This window comes from Rhyacophila brunnea, unplaced genomic scaffold (genome assembly GCF_057557595.1).
Source record: "Rhyacophila brunnea isolate RB1 unplaced genomic scaffold, BYU_Rbru_1.0 scaffold_21, whole genome shotgun sequence".
NCBI lineage: Eukaryota > Metazoa > Arthropoda > Insecta > Trichoptera > Rhyacophilidae > Rhyacophila > Rhyacophila brunnea.
Window position 1 is genome coordinate 10,019,817 of NW_028232871.1, and position 9,982 is coordinate 10,029,798.

The 9,982-nt window shown below is 35.1% G+C and overlaps 1 protein-coding gene across 3 annotated transcripts; it reads right to left on the minus strand.

The window, feature by feature from the left end:
- Nucleotides 1–383: 383 nt before the first annotated feature.
- Nucleotides 384–9,300, minus strand: LOC147070695 (beta1,4-N-acetylgalactosaminyltransferase B-like). Of its 3 annotated transcripts, none has more exons than XM_085949142.1 (4): nt 8,446–9,300; nt 4,581–4,796; nt 2,938–3,011; nt 384–1,021 (listed from the first exon to the last, which is right to left on the minus strand). In XM_085949142.1, exons 1-3 carry the CDS (start codon nt 9,078–9,080, stop codon nt 2,981–2,983), a joined length of 882 nt encoding a protein of 293 aa, XP_085805268.1. In that variant the 5' UTR covers nt 9,081–9,300; the 3' UTR covers nt 384–1,021; nt 2,938–2,980. The 3 variants fall into 3 exon arrangements, with proteins under 3 accessions (XP_085805268.1, XP_085805267.1, XP_085805269.1); XM_085949143.1 differs by having other exon boundaries at nt 712–1,021; nt 2,942–3,011; nt 8,446–9,280; XM_085949141.1 differs by lacking the exon at nt 2,938–3,011 and having other exon boundaries at nt 8,446–9,279.
- Nucleotides 9,301–9,982: the final 682 nt, after the last annotated feature.

Consider the following 9,982-nt stretch of genomic DNA (forward strand, 5'->3'; position numbering starts at 1 on the left):
AGCCGCCAAGTTCCACATTGGGTTATAGTGTCAATAGTAAACTACGAAGGTTATGTTAATCATCTATACAAGTTTTATCTACTTCAGTTAGACTTGTTATGCATTCAAAAGGCAAGCAATAATATTGTAATTGAAGACGTGTTAAAACCTCTGATGTGACAATTCTGTCAAAATGTCGTTTCTTTATATTCCTTGTTAATTTATATGAGTTAGCATAGTTTAGGTAAAACTCTAAATGTTTTATATACCATCAAAATTAAAATATAATTGAGGTACAGGTGAAAGTGACTTATAATTAAAAAAAATGAGTTAAGAGCAGTTTTTACATGTCACATACCTATTTATACATTATGAAACAGGATTTAAACATATAACTGCTTTGTATGGATATATAATATGAGTATTTTATTTCCAGCATCATTGTATATCATATCAGCAGAATATTATTGCAATACAGGTAGAATTAATTTTATGTCATAAATAAATTTGGCCAATGCCTGGAGCCACCCATGTTTGCAATATCATTTCCCTGATTTGAAACATAAAGTTGGTCGCTTCACTTTTGCAAAGTTTGATACACCTATGACGGCATAACTGTTTGATTTAATTTACAAGAGTCATAGGTGGACCGATAGCTCAAAGAACAAGAGCTGTCACATGTCACATGGACAATGAAAAGATGTGAGGTAAATTTATTTCAAGAATTTTTTTGTAATAGGTATGTTTTCTGAGGTGTTTTAAAATTATGTATTATTAGAATTAATTTTATTCATACACTGTTGATTAATAAGTTAATGATTGGCATGGGGCGTTTACGATAAAAAACCAATGCGTCTTCGTTCGCATCTGCAGGATGATTGTTACATAATGAAGAAAAATTTAAAGTAAAGCTTATAACTCGACTACGACATGGGTGAATAGCGGATGAAGTTTTGTAGATTTTTCGATGTACGAGAGAGAGTTTAAGCCATCCGAAGAATATCGCAAGGCCGCAGTTGCTAAGAGGTTATTTTTAGATACACTGAAACGTAAAGAAGACACAGAAAGAATAATTAGTATTTTGTTAGTGGAAATATACTACTTTTTAATTATAATAGGAGCTGAGGATCTAATGGTTACTTACAAGTGACATTTGAGTTAAAATTAAGTTATTAATTGAATTCGCGTTTACGTGGTTGAACAACATTATGGTTTTAAAATTTAATTCTACGATATTCCTATTATTTATGTTGACAGTAGGGATTGCAATACCGGTATTTCAAAACCGGTATTCCAGTATTTATCAATACCTAAATACCGGTTTTAAAAATCGAAAAAACCGGAATTTTCAGTATTAAGAAAGCACACTCGTTTTTGAAAATGAATTATAAGTTATGTGCTGCTAAAATGCAAATATATTGAGTGAATCCAACAGAGGTGAAAAAAATAATAAAACAAATTTCATCAAATATATTTATTATATAAGTAATTGTCGCGATGAATTATCATAATATTATTTCGAAATAGAAAACGTCCGTGACAAAAATGTTCAATTATTCTATAATAATTATTGATGACTGTACAAAAATCACTAATTCTACAATTATGACCAATACATATTTTTAAATGTCAACATAATAAAAGTAGGTATGTAGGTTTATGCTATAAAATAATATTTTAAAATGATTTTAACAGCTATATTTATTGATAAGCACCTACTTCAGTTTTTTTTAATGATTAAGAAATACCGGTATTCAATAAGAAATACCGAAAAACCGGTATTGAAATTTTCATTCGGTATTGCATACCCTAGTTGACAGTAATTTAAGATAACTGATTTTTAATAACTTAAACTGAATATTTGCAACTTCAAAATCATGACAGAAAAAAAGTGTTTCTGGAAAGTTTTTTACTGTGGTTGATTAGTTGATGACGCCCACGGTAGCCGAGCAACTTACGCGTCGGTTTATAATGTCGTGGGTTCCAAGATCAAATCCTGGGTCTGGCAAATACAAATATTGTTTTTCAATTTATGTTTACAGTCAAGAGTATGGACCTAATAGGTTGAGCAAGTGGCCAACATCCATTTCTCGTAAAAACAAAAATCAGTTCAAATCAGGCACTATTTTTGTCACATCTCCACGGCCTACCTCCACCTTTCGTCACTGGAAGAGGGTTTACAGCATGAAATAGCTGTCAACATAAACAACTCAAATATTGCAGAATGAACAAAACACTGGACACTTTTGAAAAAAAAGTTTTGCACAACATAATATCTACAAGATTTTTAGCATTAGTTTTTTGTTTATTTTACGGTTGCTGCGTTATTCGTGAATATGTTAACTGAGTCTCATTGAATTGCTTGAAACTACTCTTTTTTGTCAGTTCGATCTGCACTTGGATCCATCGTTTCCTCGGCACCTCTTTGGTTAAAACTACTAGTTACTAGAGTAGAGAAAATTGGTTATAAGAGGACACCATTAAAAATGGTTTTACAATAGTAAGCAAAAAGTTCCCGCATCCCTCAAGAGTAAATACAGTTAATGTGTTTTCACTGTTCTATCTTGTAAACATCCTAAATACTAATCAACCTTTTCTTTAAGAGACAATAAAAACAGTCTAATAATTTTTGTTTTAAATGGAAATTCGAAATTTAAAAAATGTAACAAAGGAACAAGCTCTTTATAAAAAATGACAACATATTTAGAGGTTTTTGTAGAATGATTTTCGAGTTCAAGAATCTTTTAATACAATTTCCTTAATTAAAAATTATAATACTTTTGACCAAAATGAAATTTATGAGTTTTACAAGATAGATCACTGATTTATTCGATCAAGTTAAAAGCATAGTCAATAATAAATTGTTAATAATAATAGTGGCAACATTAGCAGATTTTATTACATTAATTATAATTCCATCACCAAAGGCAAAATTTGCATAAGGAATGAATAGCTTACCAACCGATCTTTGTATTATCTTATGTACTTTCATAATACATCTTCAGCAAGCAGAGAGCTTGATTGTGTTGCGGCTAATAACCAATACATTATTAAATTCCTGGACAAATGAGACTGTTACAGTATAAATGTTTACATATTTAATTTCAGTTGTGGCATCCTCTCTGTAAAGCCGCGTTGACACAGTCCAAGTACGATCCAAGTACACTTGGACTGAATGCCATCCAAGTGCACTCGTATGAGACATCTTCATACTAATTATTCCTATCCAAGCTACTTGGACCGCGTCCTACTCATCCAAATTAACTTGAATAGGAATAATTAGTATGAAGCTGTCACTTGGATGGCACTCGATCCAAGTGTACTTGGATCGTACTTAGACCGTGTCAACGCGGCTTAAGATGTATTAGCATAGAATGTTCTATATAACTTTGTACCAGCATATAAAATTTTGTACTAGCACAGGGATGGCGAACCTTTGACACATATTGTGACTTGTTGACACGCGGATTATTTTAGTATGATACGCAGCAAAGTTCGAATTTTATAATATGCAAAAGGTTAGTAGTTTTCAGAATACAGGGGTCCTCATTATCTGAGTATTCGTTATCCGAGTCCTCGCAGTTACGAAAACATAAGTGCAATAGCTCACAGTCGTCAACTGTCACTTTTCATTCCACACTTCTACGTAATTTCTGTATTGCTCACATGTCTTTTTCGTTTCTAAACGTACCCCAACTAAACTAATTTACCAAATAATTTTGGTCCCCGTTTTAAGCAGATTAGCTTTAAGAGGTATTTTTTCGGTCCCAATTAGCTTCGGATAATGAGGAACCTGTACTTAATTTATCTAAAATCTACTGATTGTTTAAAATTTACTTCATTTGGCAACACTGGCTTGTTTAATCGCCATTCAAACAAATTATGCGACAATTTTCGTAACACGTCAATAAAAAAGTAATACAATTGCAGAATGGGAATTTAACTCGTTGCCCGATACGTTCAAATCAATGAAAAAATGAGCAAACTATCGATTTTGACCGTCTTTGGGTAAACATATAACTGCAAACCACTATTTTCGTCTATGAATTAATTTGAATTTTAAAAAAATGTGTTAATTTAGAAGGTATATGGAAGATGTGGGCAAATACGGCTCCCAATATCTCGTGATGAAAATTAATTAATAACTAATAATTTTCCTTTAATTGAATTAAATTTGAACAATGTGAGAACGTGACTATGGTGTGGCTCTTTATATATGAAAATCCAGAATGTCACTCTCGTTGACCTCATGTATGCCCATCCCTGGTAAGTATATGGAATTAATCTTTTATGGTAAATTTACTATAAACCATAGTAATAACATAATATGTAACATGTAACTATTTGGTTCTTTTATTTATCTGGCATTAGACTATTTCTTTCAAAACTTTTGTGTAAAATTTGACACACTTGCAGAAAAAGGTTCGGCATCCCTGTACTACTAAAATTAATGTCCTCCAAGACATTTTACTTGCATACAATGTGCTATATAACTTTGTACTAACACACAATGTCACACAATTAATAACATTGAAATAAAATCATGAAACGTGAAATAAGTCAGAATATTATGCAGTATGTACTAATGATTATTGGTTTACCTGGCCGGCTCTGGTTTATGTTTCATCATAGTATAGACGCTGATCTCTGGCTCCAGCCGAACGGGTTTTAAGTGAATAGCCTCCAGCCTTTGGTAGAAGTCGTCATCTTCGGCTCCCCATCCAAAATAGTTGTTGCTCATCCCGTTGGCTGCGATGAACTGCTCCGACAGCAGGGACACGGCCCCACCGAATAGCTTTTCATAAGGCAAATTGAACCTACGGGAAGTAAAATAATATACTAAGATTCGATTCATTATAACATATTTAACTCATTCGCTGAGGACCTTTTAATTAATATTTAATTACCACATTTAAATAAGATGCTAATTATATAATTATATCTAATGGCCACCTAATGGGCAACGCACGGAATGAGTAAAGTAAGGTATTTTTGAAGTTATACTTCTTTTGGCACGTTTGGGAAATCAGATCAGAGTGTATTTTTGGCGTGTGACTTGTAACACATAATTTATTTTTTCACACGAAAAAAAACGCATTCGATTGGATTCAAACCACCGATTGTTCGGTTATCAGCCGAACGCACTACCTTTACGCCACAGTATGATACTGCGATCGCGATTATACAGTATAATATTATAGTTGAGAATTGTTCCGTTGCCTAGGCAGCGAATTTATTATAGTCGGCCATTTGCAATTCCTTACGTAAACAAACGATTAAACGTCAGACTGACAGTTGGTACTTTAAAAATAAAAACAACGAGAAACCATTATATAATTTAGTAATATAAGTTAAAGTGTATAGAAATAAACCAACGGCGTTTCAATAAGCGGTCCTTTTTCTTAAGTGTGTAATTTATCAAGATAATTAAGAGCTAGTCCAAGAATCTAGATTATCACAAGTTTTGTTTTTGTTTTGTTACGCCAATGAAGTATAACTTCTAACGCGTGTACATAAGTACACACACTGATTTTTTTTTATATCGATAACGGATTCATCTGTCATATTTTTAATCAGAAAATAGCATTTTATAACACCGGGGGCCGTCGAATACTTTCTCTGTCACTCCTCCCACCATAGCACGCAACAAACGTTGTCACACGGCAGAGAAGGGGTCGCCTATTTGACAATATAAGGCGATGTTTGGCCTTCGGTTATCAATTAGAATTGAGTCGAGCTTGACTCCGTCAAGAAATCTAATTCACCTAGTTCACTACAGTAGCCATGCTTGCATTCTGAAAATGCGGTTAGCCGTAAGTCCTATCAGAGTCAAGTGAGCTATTCGATTGAACTAGGTACATGATTTGACTATGCCGTTGTTTCAGTATATCATCATCAGCCGGGGTCAATCCACTGCTGGATGAAGGCCTCCCCAAGCTTTCTCCAACTCTCTCGGTCCTGTGTCGTTCGCTGCCACGTATTTCCGCCGAACTTTACCAGTTCGTCAATCCAGCGGCTTTTAGGGCGACCCTGTGGCCGTTTCGTACCCCTTGGGTACCACTGGATGACGGCATTTGTCCAGCGGCCGTCCTTTCGGCGAGCAATGTGTCCCGCCCATCTCCATTTCAGCTGTTTGGCAACGTCTATTACATCGCGTACTCTTGTCTGCTTCCTAACCCATTCGTTCCTCTTACGGTCCTTTCGCGTGATGCCCAACATGCACCTCTCCATGCCTCGCTGTGTGACTCTTAGCCTTTGGACATCTCTCGTGTTGAGGGTCCACGTCTCGCAGCCATACGTGAGCACGGGTAGCACACATTGGTTGAACACCTTACGCTTAAGACATAATGGTAGGTCACTCTTGAAGATAATATTCAGACGTCCGAAAGCACTCCATCCGAGCTTTGTTCTTTGAGCAATTTCATCGTGCATGCTTCCGTCTATGGACACCTGCTGTCCGAGATAGACGTAGCTGCTGACTTGCTCGAGTTGGGTGCCAGAAATACAGATAATCGCAGGGTCCAAAATACAGTTCCTCATCACTTTTGTCACCCCGTAAACTTATTATACTCGTGCGTTGTATCAAATTATTGTATTGTAAAGAGTTAAAAGATAAAATATACTATACATGAAGGAAGGAAGAGGATTCTATCCCTTATAACTTTTAATCAACATATTTTTTAAAGATTAACTTCATCTAGTCATCCAAGATGTTTTAACGATCTCAGATACGTAGTTATTGGGAAATATCAGCATGGATAATAGATACTTGAGTCAATAGATTAACTGGTAAAAGCACTTGCTGGCCAACAATTTTAATTATGTGTTCTTTGAAAAGTATTAATGCCAATTTAATTAACTATGTCGTCTCTCGTGCCTTTAATAGAGTAGCATAATACCCCGTTTACACATGCATGGATTTACTGCTGATAGTATGTATTATCACAGCCATAACAAGAAAATGCACGTGTTAACATGTTTTATCCTGCTAGTTGCAAGAATGAAGCATGAATCAAGGAAGTTCGGAAGCTTCTGAGTTTTGACGCGACAGTTAGACCTGTGACTGCGCAGTAGAACGATAGTGGCGAACCTGCCGGATAAATAAAAACCGGTGTAGACTCATTTTGAGGTTAACCGATTTTTACGACTGTCAAATAGTACCATCAAATGACAACATCGCGTCTCGCTTACTCTTGAATAATGAGATTGGAGAAACAGTCAGCACTTTTGCGTGTAAACACTTATTGTTGTGATAGTTCAAAATACTCATTATTGGTGCAAGTAAATGCATGCACGTGTACAGGTGATATTATAGCGCCTATCGACGTATTATAGCGGCCATAACAGGAAAATGCACGTGTAAACAAGTGTCAAGATTGCATGCATGAATCAAAAAGTTCGGAAGCTTCTGAATTTCCAAGCGACAGTTGGACTCGTTCGATATTTGCGCCTATGAAGTAGAACGATAGTGGCGAACCTGCCGGAAGAAATACGAACTACACTGCACAGAATATTTTGACGTACCTGTAGCTGTCAGTATATTCATCTCATCTATATCTATTTTTAATGTATCAAATTATTCGACCGCAATAATAAATTCTCAGGGACTCGTATACCGGTAAACAACTGTTTACCTGGGTCAGCAAATTGATTGGCGATATTAAATACGGTATCGCAATGGAAAATTAGTCTAATATCCATTCCCATAGTATCATATTATATTATGACTGTAATAATAATTAAAATTCACAGCTACTCGTATTTAAACCGCTGACTCGTTCAATATAATTATGTACTGGAATATAATGTTTAGGTATTACTTTTGAATATATAAATTACGAATACTGATTTATCAAAATGTCACTCGAATCTAAGTACCTGGCTCGTAACTATCTCAGTACGTAATATGTACTGTCATTGTATTTATACTATCGTACCGACCGTTATGCTGCAAATAAAACTCGCTCCTGCATACATCTTCGACTTCTTCATCATCATCCTCAACACCATAACCCACACATAGAACACTACATACCTATACCGATGAACTAGTCCGAACCTGTCTGAATCTGTCAAATAGCACCATACGATGATAACATTGCGTCTCGTTTGCGCTTGAAGAATGAGATTGGCGAGACAGTCGGAACTTTTGCGTGTAGACAGTAATTATCGCGATAGTTTAATTTACATACTATTGGTGCCAGTAAATCCATGCATGTTATTATAGCTGAAAAATGGTGTAAAACTAACTGCATTTAAACATAAGTAAAACACCTCGAAATGTATTTATATCAGGGTTAGGGTAGGTTGTGTTTGGTTTTGGCAGGCTCGCCCAAAGAACTCAGCCACCCCTGTGCGAAATCCCAAAAAAGCCTTTTATATTAAATTTTTCAGTGATGGATGTTATGATTTTGCACAGGGGGCGGCTGTGTCCCGTAGGGCGATCCTGCTAAGTTAATTACTTACCTAAATTTATCAATGCTGGAAGACATGTGTCTAGGCAACTTAGTACAAGCATACAAATTACTATATTTTAACGGTAGTAAATCTACATCGTGTAACACTACACACGGAAATCCATGTTTAATCGCAATCACAGCTCCAATGTTAAGCAGTTTTGCCCGGTTGAACGGCTTCATGTCATCTTGCTCTATGACGTAAATCCGATAGTGTAAAATTTGTCTCTTCAAAAACAAATGCATGTATGTTAAAAAATCCTTCAATTGTTTATCTCTATCCCTATAAGGCACAATTACAGCAGTGCTGAAAGACGGCTTGCAATCCGGAGGTACAAATTCGCCTCCCGGTTTCAAATTACCGGTATCCACTAGTATTTCACTTAAGGGATCTAACTTTATCTCTGAATCATCGAGCAGGACTGGGGTATAGTTGCACGCTATGTTGCGATAGCGGGAGATATCCTTGGATGTCTTTACCGCGAGGTTATCCCATATATCGACCTGCTTTATGTATTCGTAGTGGGACGCGAACCTCCACGGGTGGACGGATATACAGACAAGACACGCTAATGGAAGATACAAAATAAGTCGCCACTTTTTCGCGGAGGTAGAAGACATCATTTTCAATGGATTGTAAGACATTTTGTAAACATTTAATAAAAACTATTGCTTTAAGAGAGGAACAACGTGAGGTCACAGCGCGCACACAAGTGTAACATTGCTGTGTTTATAATATCTGAATGCATTTCAACGAATGCGAGGTTTTTAAGTGTGTAAAATCGATATTACAACAACAAAATTCGTCATGCCGTATTGGTTTTGATTCAAATCTGACAGGAGTAGCTGTCAAAAAAAAGACTGCATTGAACAACATGCCATATAATAAATAAAACATTCCCCAAAAATCTAAAATTATTTATTTGACTAGGTAGATACCAAAGACTGCCAAATACATTGCACGGTGCCTACGTATCTTATCTATGGTGCCTACAGACGGAGCACGTAAATGTCAGACTGAAGCACGTTTTGTGGGCAAAAGCCTACAGATGAGGTGGGCTTTACTCGGACATAAAAACGGCCCATTGAGTATTTTTTTTAAATACTTTAGCTTGCAACCAATTATTTATGATGAGTGTATTTTCATTATGAAAAGTTCCCGCAATAAAAACTTTAAGTATAAGGATTGAAGGTAAGAAAGAATAATGCAAATGAACGTATTTTATTTTTAACAGCAGTACAAAAAACACATATTTTGAAAAATTAAACACAAATATAAATATAAATCTTGGAATAGAAAAATATGATCTTGTGTTTATATATTGTTCATAATAAGTATATAAAATTACATATTATTGTTGTTTAAATAAAACTGTTAAATACAAAACACAGATAATATGTCGAAAAATAATTACACAGTTAATTATAAACAAAAAAAAGTTAAATTATATTAACTATGCACTCATATTGTGGGTAGGTATGTGTATTTTGAAAATATTTTATGAAAGAAAAATATAACATGGATTTACACACAAAATACAAGTATA

Bases quoted from the DNA above. Each gene is read 5' to 3' on its own strand.
- LOC147070695 (XM_085949141.1), bottom strand. From the start codon at position 9,080: ATGTCTTACAATCCATTGAAAATGATGTCTTCTACCTCCGCGAAAAAG. The intron at 4,797-8,445 runs GTAAGTAATTAA...TACTTCCCGTAG, and splicing joins TCCAGCATTGATAAATTTAG to GTTCAATTTGCCTTATGAAA. The intron at 1,022-4,580 runs GTAAACCAATAA...TTTACGTTTCAG, and splicing joins CATAAACCAGAGCCGGCCAG to TGTATCTAAAAATAACCTCT.